General features: G+C 32.0%; 1 protein-coding gene across 6 annotated transcripts; it reads left to right on the forward strand.

Moving 5' to 3' along the window:
- Nucleotides 1–3,385: 3,385 nt before the first annotated feature.
- On the forward strand, nt 3,386–20,067 carry LOC102616475 (LRR receptor-like serine/threonine-protein kinase EFR). Of its 6 annotated transcripts, XM_052442849.1 has the most exons (11): nt 3,405–4,265; nt 4,366–4,437; nt 4,827–4,898; nt 8,613–9,047; nt 9,148–9,219; nt 9,608–9,679; nt 11,579–12,013; nt 12,114–12,185; nt 14,658–14,729; nt 18,690–18,753; nt 19,767–20,067. In XM_052442849.1, the coding sequence occupies exons 1-10, from the start codon at nt 3,548–3,550 to the stop codon at nt 18,740–18,742; spliced, it is 2,073 nt and encodes a 690-aa protein (XP_052298809.1). In that variant the 5' UTR covers nt 3,405–3,547; the 3' UTR covers nt 18,743–18,753; nt 19,767–20,067. The 6 variants fall into 6 exon arrangements, with proteins under 6 accessions (XP_052298804.1, XP_052298808.1, XP_052298805.1 ...); XM_052442844.1 differs by lacking the exons at nt 18,690–18,753; nt 19,767–20,067 and having other exon boundaries at nt 3,386–4,265; nt 14,658–15,805; XM_052442848.1 differs by lacking the exons at nt 4,366–4,437; nt 4,827–4,898; nt 8,613–9,047; nt 18,690–18,753; nt 19,767–20,067 and having other exon boundaries at nt 3,388–4,265; nt 14,658–15,805.
- Nucleotides 20,068–20,756: the final 689 nt, after the last annotated feature.

Below are 20,756 nucleotides of genomic sequence, written 5' to 3' on the forward strand. Positions count from 1 at the left end.
AATTAATTAATTAATAATTTTTACAATTAATTGATATATCAATTTATTATTGACAATAATTAATAATAATAATAAATTTTTAATAAATAATCACTATAATTAAAATATAAAATAATAATTATGATAATAATTCATTAAGTACTTTTTAATAATTTGTTACACTCTAACTCATTCTGATTCCGATTCCAAGATAAAGTAAACACATTTATGGCAATCCAGCTCATTCCGATTTTGATTCCTACAGTTTAAGTAAACATCTTATTCTGATTCTCATTTCCTATTCCCTTTCCGCTACTGTTCCACTGACTCTGTCAATTCATGACTTTGGCACATAGTAGATGCCAGCTGCCTTCTCCATTTGACGTGCAAAAAACTTTCTTGAGTTGGGTTAAGATCGATTAATTGTTTCGTTTGGTGATCATGAGTTATTTGTCAATTCATGAGTTTGATACAGTGAAACGTTTAACGCTCTCTTGTGATGCGCAGGAGAAAAGCCAGCGATGGTGTAAAGGACGAAAAACATTATTTTGTTATTTAAAATAAGACTATCAATTATATATTCCAAAATAATTGGGTTTGGATGGTCATTTTATTTTTAAAATATCCAAATGGAATCTTACAGAATTAGAGTGCTCGACTTCTTTATACAGAATTTATAAAGTGGAAAAATCCAGAAATTAAATACTCTTCATATAGTGGGAGGAGATTTAGTTGCCATTATGCTAAATAAAAGAAAAATAAATTAAAAGTACAATACTTCAATAATCTCATTCCCAATCGTACCGGAAATAAAATTTTCTGTATATTTATGAAACAACTATTGATTTTACTTTGGTACTTTTTTTATTTTTAAAGTAAGGTAAACATCTTCACTTTCTTTACATACGAGCTTTCTTTCTTTTGATCTGGTCTTTATTCTTGACTATATTTTATGGTCATATTCAATCTCAATCTTCTGCAGGTTTGCGGCTGTTTTATTAGTCACGGTATTTTATAGGATTGCATGTAGATGATACATTTATATCCATTTTTTCTTTTCTTCTTCGGTGAAGACATTAAAATTTTAATTTTTGTTACCATGTGAAATGAAAATAGTCCTCATTTCAAGGATTAATGGGCCACTAAATTCGTCTTCTTAAAAGAAGATTATTTGCAGCGAGGTAATTGGAAACTCGAAGATTTCTATATTACAAAGCCAAACCAAAGTGATAAGAATTTCCGTATGAGATATAATTTGGAAAAAAAAAAAACAATTCAAGTTAAAGATAAAAAATTTTTGTTCCTTAAAAAACATAATTCAAGCCACACAATTTTTCTTGTTTTATTTGAAAAAAAAAATGGTGTTCCTCACAAAAACACTTTTAACATTTGTTGTCTAATAGAGGGAAATATCCTTCACTCTTTGACGTATCCCTGGGGCAATGTAAGTTGACTTTACATTAAAACAAAACAATTGAAACATTGTCCACAAACATTGTCATGTAGTTAACAAAAACTTAATTTTGACAAGTGCAAGAGATTGGTGGACTCATTTGATTCAAGAAAAACAATCAGTCTCATTTGATACGCAAAGAGCTTTTTTACTCTGCAGCTAATATTTTGATGAATGTGACATTACTGGTTTGTATAATTTTTCGGACTAATATATTATCTCAATTTTTTTTTTAAAAAATGTAATTGCAATTGTCAAGAAATGTATAGCATGGCTAGTTTTTTCAATCAACATTTTAGATAAATGATAAATCAATATATGACATGTTACTAACTTGCTATAGGAAGAAAATTATAGAATAATTTTTTGAATTAAAAGAAGGGAAATTTACACTTGTACACCTGTTTGTTTTGCCTTTTTAAAAAATACACAAACACTTTTTTTTTTTTTTCAGCGCGCCACCTGAAGTTTGTTTTTTCTTGCATTCATCCACTTCCGTCTAATTCCCGTTAGTGGATTTAACGGAAAGTTAACAAAATGACCTTTTTACCCCTCAAATTTACAATTTAACCCAAAATATTAGAGATAAATTGGATGGCTTTAATTTTTTTCAAAGGTGGATGCTAGAAATTGGAGGAAAATAGTGTTTGTTACTTGCTAAATTTAGAAAATTTGTATTTATTTTTTTGAAAGACAAAAAATAAATACGCAAAAAAATAAATACAAATTTTCTAAATTTAGCAAGCAATAAACACTATTTTTCTCTAAAAAAATAAATACAAATTTTCTAAATTTAGCAAGTAACAAACATTATTTTCCTCCAATTTCTAGCATCCACCTTTGAAAAAAATTAAATCCATCAAATTTATCTCTAATTTCTATTTATTTTGTGTTAAATTGTAATTTTGAGGGGTAAAAAGGTCATTCCGTTAAATTTACTAACGAAAATTAGACGGAAGTGGACGAATGCAACAAAAAGTAAACTTCAGGTGGCGCGCTGAAAAAAAAAGAAATGTTTGTGTATTTTTTAAAAAGGCAAAACAAACAGGTGGACGGTTGTAAATTTCTCTTAAAAGAATTATATTACGACAAAACTATCACAATGTAATTTTAAAAAAAACTTATTCTTTAAATTTCTCATTACTATTCCTACTTGTCTTGCTATACTAGTTAATGGCACTGGTGAAGCCTTGAATTATCAAACAAAAAGCAAAAACACTTGTGTTAAATTCATACGATAAAATGAGTACTTATATTAAAAAAAAATCAATCTCATCGCGTCCTCTTTCATTGACATATGCAATTTGCGGTCAATTTGTGGCACCCTTACTGACACGTAAAGGACTTTCTTACACCACAGCCAATACTTTTATGAATTTTTAGGACTAGTGAATTTTTCAAATTAAAAAAAAATACAGAAATGTAATTTCAATTTATCCAAAAATTTGAGTTTTAAGGAATGTAGCATTTATTATATGTCATGTTAATATAAAGAAGAAAATTTTAAAAATTTATTTTTGAATGAATAAAAGTATTTTTTGATAAAAATTTCGCAATCATATTTATAAAAAAGGTATTTAAAAAAAAACAATTTCACTCCTCCTCCTACAAAATTTAAGAATTTAACATTATAAATTAATCTTTTTAATCAAAGTAATAATCTCTCATCTACAAATACTAAAATTTAATATTTTATCTGTTGACCATATTTGCTCCAAATTCACGAAAATAAAATTTCTAACAGAATTATGAAACTCATTACTAGAAATTTGTATAAAAGTCGTGATAATAGAAGGTTTGATCATAGGAAATTAATATATCCCTGTCCGATGCAAAAATGATTGTAAAGAAAAACAAAAGTCATGGGCTTATTTAGAAAAAAGAAAAAATTACATTCCATTTTCCAATTATTAAAGTAATTCTAAAATCACTAGGATCACAAAGGATAGGCTTTTGGTGACTGAGGTCAGCCTTAACGCATGCCGGTCTTTTTCTCCTCTACTTTCTTAGAAATTTTGGTTTCACTATAAATTCTTGGTTTATAGCAAAGTTATGAGTGTCTTGCATTACCTATCCAACTAAGCACACACATACAATCTAAAATACTCTCATCTCATGGAAAGGCTTCATTCTCTTAGTATTACGAGCAGATTTCTCTCACTCCATCGTTTGATTCTTATTTCCTTATTTATCGCAGCTGCAACAGCCAACAAAAGCACTATTACCGCAGACCAAGATGCTCTGCTTGCCTTGAAAGCTCACATAACTCACGATCCAACCAATTTCTTGGCCAAAAATTGGAATACAAGTACTCCTGTCTGCAACTGGACAGGTGTCACTTGTGATGTCCATAGCCATAGAGTCACAGTCTTGAATATTTCTCGCTTAAATCTCACCGGCACCATCCCTTCTCAACTCGGGAATCTTTCGTCCCTACAATCACTCAATCTGAGTTTTAATCGACTTTCTGGTTCCATTCCCTCGGCCATCTTCACCACATATACATTAAAATATGTTAATTTCCGTGAAAATCGGCTCTCCGGTGCTTTCCCTTCTTTCATCTTCAACAAGTCCTCTTCAAAACATCTTGATTTTAGCTATAATACACTATCTGGTGAAATTCCTGCAAATATCTGCAGTAGTCTTCCTTTTCTAGAATACTTTTCTTTGTCTCAAAACATGTTTCATGGAGGAATACCGTCTGCTCTATCAAAGTGCACATATTTGCAAATATTAGGTTTGTCATTCAATGATTTCTCGGGGGCCATACCTAAAGAAATCGGCAATTTGACCAAACTTCAGGAATTATATCTTGGCCGTAACAGACTCCAAGGTGCGCATGATCATGGAGTTTAATTATGAAATTTTTTTCCGTAAGTTGTAATATGAATAACGTTCCATAAGACAATTTGCACACGTTGATTAATTTGCAGGAGAAATTCCTCGAGAGCTTAGCAATCTTGCCGAATTGGAGCTGATGTGGTTATCAGAAAACGAACTCCAAGGTATGATTATAAACTTTTTGCAATTTTATTCTAGCTCTGCTTGCTTCTGTATTCATTCGTTTGTTCATTAATTATGCTATGATTTGTTGTTTTTCTTTCAGATAGAGATAAAGCTCCATGTCTCCCCTCACTAATTTCATTCTTTGATTTATGCAGATAACAAAAAAAATGTTTTGTAATTTTCTTTTGTCATATTGCCACTTCCATTTTGAAGCTCCCAATTAAGTCGATGAAAATGAATGATGTTTCATTCTTGTTCTCTTCAGCCTAATTCTTATATAACTGAAGAGTAAACTGTTATCATGATATTCGTCGGCCAATAATTTTTTTTTTTTCCAAATATGAGTGATCAAATTGTTTGCGCATATATAAATGTACTTAATTCGCAGGAGGTATTCCACAGGATTTGGGGAATCTTGCAAAATTGAAGATGTTACAGCTGTCCCAGAATAACTTGACTGGTAACCTTCTTTACGATATATAAATGAGACATCCTCCGCTTCTTAATTAATAAATTTCAAGTCTCTCATTATAAATTCTCATATGAGGATGTGTCGATACCACTATCTAACATTATTCCGTTTCTTATTAAAAATTAGTTTGCGTTAATTCTAAATTCTGTAGCATTTAAAAAAATTAAAAACACGTGGAATAAATTGTTAAGCTTTCTTCTTCACTGAATTTAGATTTCTCAAAAATTATCTTAACAAGTCTGCTTCACTAATGATATGCATGTGTGACAACTTCATAAAATATTTTACATGAAATCACTAATTATCTTTAAATAATTGGAGATGCCATCACTAATAAATCATTTCTCAACACACACTATAGTAAGAGAAATCGGTAATTTTACTAATCTTAAAGAGTTTGATATTCACCACAATGTACTTCAAGGTACGTATCATGACGGAATTGTTTATCTAAATATACTTTTAGTCATCACTTAGTGATATTTTATCTTAACCGATGATGCTCATTCTTAAGATTAGCAGGAAAATTAGAAATTGTTGATTTACTCAGAAATAAATTTAGAGTTTAGAATTTCAGTTTGGAAAACTTGACCTCAATGTTGATAAATTTGAATCGGTCGAGCCGAGTTTCGCTTCCTTGATCAACGGACCAATTGAAAGTTCTATTATTCGAATTGAGTTCCTAGGTGCTTAGAAACAACATTTCTTTTCCGTGTTGCTATAAATCATTCACAACTGAGTTGATTAGCTTCGAATGTTGCCTGAGACCATGTTAGTAGGAGAAATTTGAAAAAAAATTATTTTACTGAATTCATTTATTTTATTTTTCCGTAACTGAAATACTACATTTTTTTTTCCTTTTGGCTGTCGCTGGGGCTTGATTTACTTTAATAGTAGCAGCCACCCACTTCGACTTTTACTTTTCAACACACAATTTGATATTTTAATTCGTTTTAACCACAAATCTATCTATCTCTCATCTATTGCTTGCTTAAATCGCATATTTTAACTAGTGATTTTTACAAATATTAGTCAAATATATTTCATTACATTTCTCTCGTAACTGCTCCAAATGTGCACTATTAATACTTAACCCTCCATTTTAATTTACCGTGCAATCTATTTACCCACTTAAATCACATATATATTTTACCTATATTTTTCCCCAAACAAATATAAAAATAAAAGAAAAAGAATATGTGTAGCAATTTGTATATAACTAACAAAGCATTGATGGTGTGTAACCTTTCAATACTTCTTGACTGGCTTTTCTTGTGTGTTAGTACTTGTAATAATTGTGTAGTGTATAAATGACTTTTTATTATTAAAGTGCGTCCGTTTCTATACATTATTAATTATCTGCAAAAAAACCTGAGTATAATTCTTTCAAAATACGTACTAAAGCTACTAGAGCTATATTATAGCAATTTATGTATAAATTACTAAAGCATATACTAAAGCTAGCATTGATGTACGGATGAGTTGTGTCAAAAGTGTATCTGTTTTTATGTATTACTGTTCTCTGACACAAATCTGAATAATGGAATATAGTTCTGTCAAAATGCCGATGCAATAGCACATGAAATCGGAAATATTTTACTCGGATAAGAATTTATATATTCGGGGTAGTAGCACATATAAAATAGACTATAAATTTAGTTCCAAAATACGTTCTTGTATTCATATAAATTTTACATTACTAATTTAAATTACTATTAAAATACGTAAGAGATGCTGTGCTTGCCCTGATAGCTCACATTACTCGTGATCCAACCAATTTCTTGGCCAAAAATTGGAACATAAGTAGTCCTGTCTGTAATTGGACAGGCGTCACTTGTGATGTCCATAGTGTTAAGCAAGCTGACCAAGATTACCAAAAGGAAAGTCATCAACGGTCAAGTCAACAAAGGGTTTATCACTCCACACAGCTTGCTCACGTCAAAGCTATTTGTCAAGGAATATCTCCAGCACGATTTTTAAATATAGTTTACTAATGCCAGTGTCTATGGAGGTGTTTCCTATATGTGAAATATTAAGACAATCGCCATTTCCAACAACAATGGCATCATTCCCTTCATAAGGTTTAAGTTCAGAAATTTTACCTGGATCATTGACCATATGGGTAGTTGCTCCTAAGTCAGCATATAATTTGGCATCATTTGCATCCAGGTTCATTGCAGCTAAGGCTTGTGGAATTTCCTCAGTAAGATGTGAGTAGTCATACCTACGTCGACATTCAATGGCTGTATGTTTCGGTAAATGACAAATTTGACATATGACAGTTTCTTCATTGACTTCCTCAGCTTGTTGTTTGGATTGATTCTGAATTTTCTGCCAAGGCTGTCCAGAATTATTTTGCCGAGGTTGCTGCCACTGTTGTCCCGAATTTCCTTGCCATGATTGTTGCCCTTGTTGACTTGGATTATTGTTTGATTTTTGCCATGACTGACTTGCATTATTATTCCAACTTTTTCCACCATTGTAGTTGATTTTTTGACCACTTGAATCAGCCAAATTTTGTCCTCCTGCTGCTGTAAAACCACGACCTTTTGAGTTAAAGAAACTTCCATTTCCACGACCTTTTCCCTTGCCTCGTTGGCTAAAAAAGGCTTGAGCCAGATTGATTGTATTCTTCTTTTCTTCTTCAAAATTAATAAGAGTTTGTTCATGATTTTCGAGGGCCATGACAAACTGCTTAAATGAGGGATAAGGTGGTTTTGAAAGTTGAGCAAGTTTGAAGTCTTGATACCTGTAGCCAAGACCTCTTGCAAGACCAAAGACTTTATCTAAGTCATTCACTGGTTTATTTATTGCAGCCAAACAATCACAAATATGCTTGTATTTGCGCACATACTCTTCAACTGATAGAGATCCCTTTTTTAATGTTGCCAATCTGTCCATGAGATGTACCTCTTTTTCCTTAGTCATCGGAAGTAATTGATCCTCCAAAGATGACCAAATTTGTTGAGCATTTTCTACTCCAACGATTCCACTCATCACTTCTTCTGTCATCAGGCTTAACAACCAAGATGTTAACAGCCCATCATTGTTGATCCACATGGTGAAATCTTCGTTGCCAGCCTTTTCCCCATCAGACAATAATATTTCTTTTGCGGGTCTCTCAGCATCTGTAATATGGTGCAGAATGCCAAGGCTTCTGACCAAAGGGAGAACCTGTGAGCGCCACAACAAGAAGTTCGTGTTGTCTAGTTTAATGGACACAAGACTTGAGCATTGATGAAAAGACTGAATATTTAAACTTGGCTCTTTGATAAAGGATGAAGAGGTTATATTGCTAGTACTCATGGCTGGCTCTGATACCATGAAAGAAATTCTATGAAGAGTATAATTCTTGTTCTATAATTTTAATGAAATTTACAGAGTTATTTATACAAAATAAAGACAAAGTAGCCGTTGAAAGGCTTAATAATATTAAAGGAAAAATAAGTAACTTCCTAAACTATTGCACAATATCTTTATAAAATAGGAATGAAATATTCCTACATGATATTGGCATTCAAGTGTAAAAATCGTGCTGGAGATATTCCTTGACAAATAGCTTTGACGTGAGCAAGCTGTGTGGAGTGATAAACCCTTTGTTGACTTGACCGTTGATGACTTTCCTTTTGGTAATCTTGGTCAGCTTGCTTAACACATAGCCATAGAGCACAGTCTTTAATGTTTCTGGCTTAAATCTAACAGGCACCATCCCTTCTCAACTTGGGAATCTTTCGTCTCTACAATCACTCAATCTGAGTTTTAATCGACTTTCTGGTTCCATTCCCTCCCCCACCTTCACCATGTATACACTGAAATTCGTTGGTCTCCGTGGAAATCAGCTCTCCGGCGCTTTCCCTTTTTTCATATTCAACAAGTCTTCTTTACAAGATCTTGATCTCAGTGACAATGCACTTTCTGGTGAAATTCCTGCAAATATCTGCAGTAGTCTTCCTTTTCTAGAATACTTTTCTTTGTCTCAAAACATGTTTCATGGAGGAATACCGTCTGCTCTATCAAAGTGCACATATTTGCAAATATTAGGTTTGTCATTCAATGATTTCTCGGGGGCCATACCTAAAGAAATCGGCAATTTGACCAAACTTCAGGAATTATATCTTGGCCGTAACAGACTCCAAGGTGCGCATGATCATGGAGTTTAATTGTGAAATTTTTTTCCGTAAGTTGTAATATGAATAATGTTCCATAAGACAATTTGCACACGTTGATTAATTTGCAGGAGAAATTCCTCCAGAGCTTGGCAATCTTGCCGAATTGGAGCTGATGTGGTTATCAGAAAACGAACTCCAAGGTATGATTATAAACTTTTTGCAATTTTATTCTAGCTCTGCTTGCTTCTGTATTCATTCGTTTGTTCATTAATTATGCTATGATTTGTTGTTTTTCTTTCAGATAGAGATAAAGCTCCATGTCTCCCCTCACTAATTTCATTCTTTGATTTATGCAGATAACAAAAAAAAATGTTTTGTAATTTTCTTTTGTCATATTGCCACTTCCATTTTGAAGCTCCCAATTAAGTCGATGAAAATGAATGATGTTTCATTCTTGTTCTCTTCAGCCTAATTCTTATACAACTGAAGAGTAAACTGTTATCATGATATTCGTCGGCCAATAATTTTTTTGTTCCAAATATGAGTGATCAAATTGTTTGCGCATATATAAATGTACTTAATTTGCAGGAGGTATTCCACAGGATTTGGGGAATCTTGCAAAATTGAAGATGTTACAGCTGTCCCTGAATAACTTGACTGGTAACCTTCTTTACGATATATATATGAGACATCCTCCGCTTCTTAATTAATAAATTTCAAGTCTCTTATAAATTCTCATATGAGGATGTGTCGATACCACTATCTAACATTATTCCGTTTCTTATTAGAAATTAGTTTGCGTTAATTCAAAATTCTGTAGCATTTAAAAAATTAAAAACACGTGGAATAAATTGTCAATCTTTCTTCTTCAATGAATTTAAATTTCTCAAAAATTATCTTAACAAGTCTGCTTCACTAATGATATGCATGTGTGACAACTTCATAAAATATTTTACATGGAATCACTAATTATCTTTAAATAATTGGAGATGCCATCACTAATAATCATTTCTCAACACACACTATAGTAAGAGAAATCGGTAATTTTACTAATCTTAAAGAGTTTGATATGCAGCACAATGTACTTCAAGGTACGTATCATGACGGAATTGTTTATCTAAATATGCTTTTAGTCATCACTTAGTGATATTTTATCTTAACCGATGATGCTCGTTCTTAAGATTAGTAGGAAAATTAGAAATTGTTGATTTACTCAGAAATAAATTTAGAGTTTAGAATTTCAATTTGGAAAACTTGAACTCAATGTTGATATATTTGAATCGGTCGAGCCAAGCTTCGCTTCCTTGATCAACGGACCCATTGAAAGTTCTATTATTCGAATTGAGTTCCTAGGTGCTTAGAAACAACATTTCTTTTCCGTCTCGCTATAAATCATTCACAACTGAGTTGATTAGCTTCGAATGTTGCCTGAGACCATGTTAGTTGGAGAAATTTGAAAAGAAATTATTTTACTGAATTCATTTATTTTATCTTGCCGTAACTGAAATACTACATTTTTTTTCTTTTCGGCTATCGATGGGGCTTGATTTACTTTAATAGTAGCAGCCACCTACTTCGACTTTTACTTTTCACCACACAATTTGATATTTTAATTCGTTTTAACCACATAATATATCTATCTCTCACCTATTGCTTGCTTAAATCGCATACATATTTTAACTACTAATTTTTACAAATATTAGTCAAACATATTTCATTACATTTCTCTCGCTCCAAATGTGCACTATTAATACTTAACCCTCCATTTTAATTTACCGTGTAATCTATCTACCCACTTAAATCACATATATATTTTACCTATATTTTTCCCCAAACAAATATAAAAATAAAAGAAAAAGAATATGTGTAGCAATTTGTATATAACTAATGAAGCATTGACGGTGTGTAGCCTTTCAATACTTCATGAGTGGCTTTTCTTGTGTGTTAGTGCATGTAATAATTGTGTAGTGTATAAATGACTTTTTATTATTAAAGTGCGTCCGTTTCTATACATCATTAATTATCTGTAGAAAAACCTGAGTTTAATTCTTTCAAAATACGTACTAAAGCTACTAGAGCTATATTATAGCAATTTATGTATAAATTACTAAAGCATTTACTAAATGCTAGCATTGATGTACGGATGAGTTGTGTCAAAAGTGTATTTGTTTTTATGTATTACTGTTCTCTGACACAAATCTGAATAATGGAATATAGTTCTGTCAAAATGCCGATGAAATAGCACATGAAATCGGAAATATTTTACTGGGATAAGAATTTATATATTCGTGGTAGTAGCACATATAAAATAGACTATAAATTTAGTTCCAAAATACGTTCTTGTATTCATATAAATTTTACATTACTAATTTAAATTACTATTAAAATACGTAAGAGATGCTGTGCTTGCCCTGATAGCTCACATTAGTCATGATCCAACCAATTTCTAGGCCAAAAATTGGAACACAAGTAGTCCTGTCTGTAATTGGACAGGCGTCACTTGTGATGTCCATAGCCATAGAGTCACAGTCTTTAATGTTTCTGGCTTAAATCTAACAGGCACCATCCCTTCTCAACTCGGGAATCTTTCGTCTCTACAATCACTCAATCTGAGTTTTAATCGACTGTCTGGTTCCATTCCCTCCGCCACCTTCATTACGCATACACTGAAATACGTTGATCTCCGTGGAAATCAGCTCTCCGGCGCTTTCCCTTCTTTCATCTTCAACAAGTCTTCTTTACAAGATCTTGATCTCAGTTACAATGCACTGTCTGGTGAAATTCCTGCAAATATCTGCAGTAATCTTCCTTTTCTAGAATACATTTCTTTGTCCCAAAACATGTTTCATGGAGGAATACCGTCTGCTCTATCAAAGTGCACATATTTGCAAATATTAGGTTTGTCATTCAATGATTTCTCGGGGGCCATACCTAAAGAAATCGGCAATGTGACCAAACTTAAGGAATTATATCTTGTCCGTAACAGACTCCAAGGTGCGTATGATCATGGAGTTTAATTATGAAATTTTTTTCGGTAAGTTGTAATATGAATAATGTTTCATAAGACAATTTGCGCACCGTGATTAATTTGCAGGAGAAATTCCTCGAGAGCTTAGCAATCTTGCCGAATTGGAGCTGATGTCGTTATTCGATAACGAACTCCAAGGTATTTAAGCATTTCAATTGAAAATTTTGATAAAAGTGTTGAGAACTGGTCATCCTTAGAATTTCATCGGATAAATATGAAAAATAGACTAAAAATATTTATTTTACTGAAATAATAGTTAAAAATACAGGAGAAGCTCATTACTCATTCTTAGGCTTGCTGTGTACTTATTTGACTTGGGCTTCGGGTTTATTATTATTGTTTGAAACAAACCTGATTATAAATCTTTTAAAATATAGATGAAATAGCATGTGAAATCGAAAAACATTTTACTGGGATAAGAATTCATTGTAGTAGCACATATAAAATAGATTATAAATTTAGTTCCAAAATACATTCTTATCTTTATATAAATTCTACATTACTAATTTAAATTAATATTAAAATATGTTGTCTCTTTCACTATGTTATTTTATTTACACAATAATGAGACTATTGGAATTAATAGTATTTATAATTACTTAGTAAAAATATAAATTTAATACTTTGTTAACATTTTATCAACGTAAAATGCTTAAACTTAAACTCGTATTTAAAAAATTTTAGTTACGAATATTTATTTCATGATATAAAAGTGTGTATTTATACTAATTTACCATTATCAATAAAATTCTTTGAGAAAAATAATCTTATTTATATTAGTATATTTAAAATACTTGCATTTATTATATTTTTAAAAAATTATTTGCAATTATTGAAAAAACTTATTTGCATTTATTATAAACCTTTGGTTATCATTTCTCGAACCCAGGGAATCTATGTATACATTTAAGCAACTAGATGTCATCATCCCTAGCCTATTACTAAGGCAAATGTTAATTTGCAGGAGAAATTCCATTGGAAATCTTACAAAATTCGAGATGTTATGGCTAAGAAATAATTTTTTTACATGAAGGCTTCACTAATTATATGCATGTGTGCCAACTTCATAAAATATTTTACATGGAACCACTAATTATCTTTAAGTAATTGGAGATGCCATCACGAATAAGTAATTTCTTAACACACACCATAGTAGAAGAAATTGGCAATTTTACTAATATTAAAGAGTTGTATCTTCACCACAATATAGTTCAAGGTAAGTATCATGACAATTGGAAATTGGCAATGATGCTTAGGTGGCTTTATTTTTTAACTTAATGACTTATTAAGTTAATTAGAGGTGTTTGTTTTTATAACTTAATCGAACCTTTTAGATAATTTTAACTTAATAAAATAAGCCAATTTTTTTTGGCTTTTTACTTAATGGAGAAATTTGAATTAAGTCAATTATTACTAATGTCAAAAATATCCCTGTTTTATAATTTATTTTTCATGTCTATCCCAAAACTTACCCATAGACATTTACCCCACATAAAAATATCCATGTTTTTTCTTTCTTATATTATATACGATAAAATTTAAAATTTATGGTTTTTTATATATTAAAATTCCAAAATAATTATGTATTCACTTGAATATAATTTTACTTATAAATGTTAAAATATTGTGGTATTTAATATATTATTTATTTGACATTCAAATTTAATAAGGATACAAATGTAAAAGTACATATTTTCAGCTTTTTCAGTTGAAAAAAAAAACAACTTAATACTTATTTTCTAAGATTCAAACGAAAAAATAAACATATTATTCAGATTCAGACATTCATATCTATTCAGAATTCAGACTAATTCAGGTCTATTCAGATTTCAGACAAAAAAACAAACGCCACCTTATTCTTAAAATATTGTGAAGATTAGTAGGAAATCTAGAAATTGTTGATTTGCTTATAAATAAATTTGGTGTTCAGCATTTCAATTGGAAAACTTGAACGAAATGTTAATAACTTAGAATCTCCACGTTATAACCAGAAATATGAAAGTAAATTATTTTAATGAATTAATTTATTTTATCTTGTTGTAATTGAAATACTACTAAGGCATTTTCTCGTTTTTGCTATCATTGGGACTTGATTTACTTCAATAGTAGTAGCAGCCACTGACCTAGGCTTTTACTTTTAGCCACACAATTTGATATTTTCGTTTAAACCATATATCCTACCTCTCTCTCACCTATTGCTTACTTAAATCGCATACATATTTTACCTACTTATTTTTATAAATATTAGTCAAATATATTTTATTATATTTCTCTCGCAACTTCTCCAAACGTGCACTATTAATACTTAACCCTCCCTGTTAATTAACCTCATAATCTATCAACCACTTAAATCACATATATATTTTACCTATATTTTACCCAAAAAATATAAAATAAAAGAAAATATATATATACAGCAATTCGTATATAACTAATAAAGCATTGACGGTGTGTAGCCTTTCAAAACTTCATGAGTGTTTTTTCTTGTAAGTTAGTACTTGTAATAATTGTGTAGTGTGTAGATGACTTCTTATTATATATATCTGTCCATTTATATATATTATTTACTATCTGAAAAATAATGTGAACATAAATTTTTTCAAAATACAGGGGAGATACCACTTGAAATCAGTAATCTCAGTAATCTGGAGCAGTTGGAGCTTGGTAGTAACAAATTAGTAGGTACTGTCCCGGCTGCAATCTTCAATGTGTCAACACTCCAAGCACTTGGTCTTCAAAATAATTCTCTCTCGGGAAGTCTTTCGTCCATCGTAGACGTCCGACTTCCAAATCTTAAAATGCTTCAAATGTGGGGAAATAATTTTAGTGGCACAATTCCCCGTTTCATCTTTAATGCTTCTAAGCTCTCTATTCTAGAGTTGTCATACAACTCATTCTCCGGTTTTATTCCCAACACAATTGGCAACTTAAGAAACCTTCAAGTGCTGAGATTATCTAATAATTATTTGACATCTTCAACTCTAGAATTGAGCTTTTTGTCCTCGTTGTCAAATTGCAAGTCTTTAACACTTATTAGCTTCTCAAATAATCCACTAGATGGCATTCTTCCTAAGACGTCTGTCGGTAATCTTTCTCATTCTTTGGAATACTTTGAGATGGCTTATTGTAATGTTAGTGGCGGCATCCCTGAAGAGATTGGCAACTTGACCAACTTGACAATCATTTATCTAGGAGGCAATAAATTGAATGGGTCAATTCCGAGTACTCTCGGCAAATTACAGAAGCTTCAAGGTTTGGGTCTTGAAAATAACAAATTAGAAGGATCCATCCCAGACAGTATATGTCGTTCAGATGAATTGTATGAGTTGGAGTTGGGTGGCAATAAGCTTTCTGGATCAATCCCTGAATGCTTCAATAACCTGGCTTCTCTGAGGATACTATTGTTGGGTTCCAATGAGTTAACTTCTATTCCCTTAACTTTTTGGAACCTTAAGGACATCTTGTACCTCAACTTTTCATCAAATTTTTTAACTGGCCCACTCCCATTAGAGATTGGAAATTTGAAGGTTTTGGTTGGAATTGATTTTTCGATGAATAATTTTTCAGGTGTTATCCCAATGGCAATTGGGGGCTTAAAAAATCTACAATATCTCTTCTTAGGATATAACAGATTGCAAGGATCGATTCCTGTGATTTGATAAGCTTGATATCCTTGAATTTGTCTAATAATAATCTCTCTGGTGCTATTCCTGCATCTTTAGAGAAACTCTCATATCTTAAAGATCTAAATCTTTCTTTCAACAAGCTAGAAGGAGAAATTCCTCGGGGAGGATCTTTTGGAAACTTCTCAGCTGAATCATTTGAGGGAAATGAACTATTATGTGGCTCACCCAATTTACGAGTCCCACCATGCAAAACTAGCATCCACCACATATCAAGGAAAAATGCTTTCCTCCTAGGGATTGTCTTGCCATTGAGTACTGTATTTATGATAGTAGTCATTTTCTTGATCGTAAAATGTCGAAAGAGAGAAAGAGGGCCACCAAATGATGCTAATATGCCACCAGAAGCAATGCAAAGAATGTTTTCATACTTAGAACTTTGTCGGGCAACAGATGGATTCAGTGAAAACAATCTAATCGGTAGAGGAGGTTTTGGCTCTGTTTTCAAAGCAAGACTTGGGGATGGAATGGAGGTTGCAGTGAAGGTTTTCAATTTACAATATGGACGAGTGTTTAAGAGTTTTGATGTTGAATGTGAAATGATGAAAAGTATTCACCATCGAAACATTATCAAAGTTATCAGCAGTTGTTCTAATGAAGAGTTTAAAGCATTGGTATTAGAATACATGCCTCATGGAAGTTTGGAGAAGTATCTGCATTCAAGTAACTACATTTTGGATATTTATCAAAGATTGAACATAATGATAGATGTTGCATCAACTTTAGAATATCTGCACTTTGGTTATTCAGCTCAAGTAATTCACTGTGACTTAAAGCCAAGTAATGTATTGTTAGACGATAATATGGTTGCTCATTTGAGTGATTTTGGCATCGCAAAGCTCTTAACCAGAGAAGATATATCTACAATTCAAACACAAACACTTGCTACAATAGGCTATATGGCACCAGGTTTGTTCAATATTAAATATTTTCTATTTCTTGTAAACTTCCTAATAAGTTATTTATGTTTCATAATCTTCATTAGATGAGGAAATTATTATTGATGATGTATCTTACTATGTAAATATTACAATTCATAGAGTATGGAAAAGAAGGACGAGTATCCGCAAATGGAGATGTTTATAGCTTTGGAATTATGCTAATAGAAACTTTTACCCGGAAAAAACCCACAGATGAAATTTTTAATGGAGAAATGACATTAAAGCATTGGGTTAATGATTGGCTACCCATTTCCACTAAGGAAATTGTTGATCCTAATTTGCTAAGTCGGGAGGACATACATTTTGTTGCAAAAGAGCAATGTGTGTCATTTGTCTTCAATGTGGCTATGGAGTGCACTGTGGAATCTCCTGAGCAAAGAATCAATGCAAAAGAAATTGTAACAAAACTCGTAAAAATTAGAGACTCTTTACTTAGAAATGTTTGAGGCAGATGTATAAGACAATCGAATTTAAATTGATTTTACCCCTCCTTTATTGCTTGCTATTCTTTTCAGAGACTTGAACAATTATCCTTCATATAAGTTTTGTTGATATGTTTTGTTATTGCTCTTGCTCGTTTATTTCTCTCTTTCTTTAATTTGCATGCATGCATTTTTCGTTCTCTTCCATGTTTTTGTTGGCTTGTGCGTAGTTTGTTTTTTGCAGTAAGATTCATTATGCCCTCCCCTAATTAAATGCATCCCTTTGTTTTTTATTCAATAAAGCTTTGCTAGTACAATTGAGGTTCATTGAGGTTAATCGAAAGAAAATTTTCAATTGATTTTCTTTTCTTTGACTAGTAATGAAAGTTCTAATCTTTATAGTGAATAACTTTAGAGTGTAAGAGTATTAGTAGTTATGGTTGTTTTCTGAACCTGGAGTCAGAGTGGTTTAACAACAACAAACATATCTCGTATTATAGGCCAAATTCTTTTCATCAATCTTATTTGTCTACAATTTCTTCTATTTTATCCTTTAATCTTCGCTCATGGTTTCATGCTTCCTCTTTGGCAAAGGAAAATATTACTTATTACTGACCAATTGCAAGTATTTCAACTTGACATGTGAGACTACTTTGTCAGCCATTTGATAAAATGGCTATGAGTGGAGCTTTCAATCAATACCTGTAACATATGTGAATTAAAAATGAATAAGTATGAGGTGGTTAAGAAGTTAGTAAAAGCAAAAGAATAAGCTGGAAATAGAGGAAACATATGCACGTGTAACAGAGAGTGAGAGAGAAGCTGTCAAACTGACCCAACTACAGACCCGAAAACCCGACCTAGAATCCGCAACCTTGACCCGACCGTATCTCCCATTTCTGGCCACCGTTTTGGCCGAGCTTAGTACCAATCTAAAGCTTAGAAGCCAGCCGCGTTCCCCTGCCATCTTCGCTGCCGAAAACTAACCGGAACGCCGGCGATCGAAGCTTGAAAACCCGTGACTGTTTTGCTTTGTTCTGCCGAGATTTTCGCCAGTTTTGGGTGACACCGCCGGTTGGATTTTGTTCCCCACGACTCCCTCTTCCATTTCTAGCCATCCATAGCCACCAAGAGTCACTGTTTTGCCACCGGTCAATTGTTGGAATTCACGGCTGCCGAGCTAGATTCCGGTGTTGTTACCGCGCGTTGGAGCTCACCGCCGGTACCATTGAACTCAGCGTGATTGGAACTTTCAGACTTGAGCTTCCCGGCCAGCGTTGACAAAATTTCAGTGACCGTTGACTGGCAAGGGTATTTTGGTAATTTCACACTCTGAGGGCAATTTTGTAATTTCTGAGCTTAGAGATATTTTAGTAATTCCTAGAATTGAGGATTGGATGTAATTACGATTCCGAGGGTAATTCGGTGATTTATGATTTTAGAGTATTTTAATTATTTACAGACTCGAGGGCATTTTAGTAAGTTTATCGACATGGAAGTTGTAAATTATGGATAGATGTTCGTTTCGAGTTTATTGCATAAATTTAGTCATAATTCCGATATACGAAAAATAATTCTGTTGTTTCCTTGATTTAGGAGGATTCGTGAGCAAGAACCGGTCCGCGGACGTGGACAATAACCGAGCGTGAACACCGTCACTGTGAGTGGAATATACAAAACCTATTTTCATAGTTAATTATGATAGGAAAGCTCTGTTTGTGAAATAAGTATTTTAAATGTGCTGATTTAATGATTTTCTCGAAATGGATTTTACACACGCATTGATATTATATTAAAATGTTTGGTTAATGATTTTGCGTATCGATTTTGAATAAGTATGATAGTAGTTTAAAGATAAGAAAAGTGGATTCAAATATGGTATGATTTAAAGTATGGTTGAAAGGTATGTGAATATGAGTATAATGGTTGTTTTTGAAATTGTTAGACAGTACATTTCCCTCCAGATACAGTGATACAAATGAGATGAGATAGAGGCCTTTAGGGCCCCTCTGAACACACACAGAGGCTTTGGCCCGTGTGTTTGGACGTTTCTGCCTTTTAAGGGCATATGCATGTGGTATGATGATTATAGAGATACAGATATGAGATACAAACAAATATTGATATACAGATGATACGAATGAGATACAGACCTTTGGGGCCCATCTGAGTACACACAGAGGCTTTGGGTCGTGTGCTTGGGCGCTTTTGTCCTTTAAGGACTAGATTATGCATGCACAGATATGATGAGATATGAGATGGTACTTCCCTGTCTATCCGTGTAGCTCCGGGGGGTGACGGTACCCAGATAGTACGTCATTACCCGTCCGTTGAGGTCTGGATATGATGAGATTATTTTCTTGGGTACTTGTTTAGTGATGATTTTCATTCTTGTTTATTCTATATGACATTCTGATATGATTTCCATGATTATTACGTATGATCGTTATATATGTTTTTCATCGTTAGTAATCTGGTTTAAATGTTAAATGATTTATTACTGGTTTTTCGCTTATGGTTTGATGAAATCGTGTTTGGAAATGATATTATTATTTCTTTTAAAGTACGAATTAATTTGAAAAAAAAACTACTATCCACTTACTGATCTCACTGAGTTTTAAACTCACCTCGTTTTTATTATTTTTTCCCCCACCCCCCACTCGGAGGTTGCAGGTACAGCAGACCAACCCAGCGAATGTAAATATATTTTGAGTCTTGGCCACGTGATGGTGTTAGAAGATATAGATGTTTTTATTAGGACATGTTAGTTATCTCGTTCTTTTGGAATTATATAATTTTGTTAAATTATTCTTTTGGGATTAAGAATAAACTGATATATTAATATTAGTTATAATATTATCTTTTGAGACTCTGGAGATATAAAACTCAGTATTTTGGTTGGGAATGTTGATCACTGGAGTTTGTTGTATATTGAATTATTTTGGGGAGTGTTATATTTATATTTGTAGATTGGGAGTGTTATATTTATAAAGGAGACTCTACCGAATTTTCGGCAGAATATTTACTAATCAGATTATTATCAAGTCCGTTTTGATGAGACTAGATTGACTCGCACGGGGGGATTCGGGGTGGGTCGTTTCAATACCTCCACCAAAATCCTTATAACGCCACTTTTAAATTTTATTTTTTTAAATACATTCAATTTAATTTATAAAATATAAATCCATTAAAAAATTAATCTTTTTCTCACAAATTTTCAACCTCAAAAATATATTTCTTTTAAATTTTATTATAAAAATCCACACAAATTCTAAACTATTAAATTATTATTTTTTATTGTATAAGTTATATCTCTATAACTCTAAAATCCTATAATTTTAAAAAATATATTTTTCAATTTAAAATATAAATATAAAATGCAGAATGTAATGGATATAAAAAGTTTGTTAAAAGAATAATTCATTTAAGTATTTAACTAAATTTTAATTTAAAATAAGAAATAAATTATTTTATTTTTTATTAGTTAAGTCATTTTCAATTGAAAAAGAGCTTATATTATTGGCATATGATTAAAATTCTTATGAATTAAAACATTTTCGTATAAATACTAGTGATAATTATAGAGAAAGTACAATGATCCGAAGAAAAACTTGAATATAAATACTCCAATGTTATTTTACACATGTAAATTATGAACCAGTG

The sequence above is a fragment of the Citrus sinensis genome, chromosome 5 (genome assembly GCF_022201045.2).
Source record: "Citrus sinensis cultivar Valencia sweet orange chromosome 5, DVS_A1.0, whole genome shotgun sequence".
Classification (NCBI taxonomy): domain Eukaryota; kingdom Viridiplantae; phylum Streptophyta; class Magnoliopsida; order Sapindales; family Rutaceae; genus Citrus; species Citrus sinensis.

Bases quoted from the DNA above. Each gene is read 5' to 3' on its own strand.
- LOC102616475 (XM_052442844.1), top strand. From the start codon at position 3,548: ATGGAAAGGCTTCATTCTCTTAGTATTACGAGCAGATTTCTCTCACTC. The intron at 4,438-4,826 runs GTATGATTATAA...CTTAATTCGCAG, and splicing joins ATCAGAAAACGAACTCCAAG to GAGGTATTCCACAGGATTTG. The intron at 9,680-11,578 runs GTAACCTTCTTT...TAAATCTAACAG, and splicing joins GTCCCTGAATAACTTGACTG to GCACCATCCCTTCTCAACTC.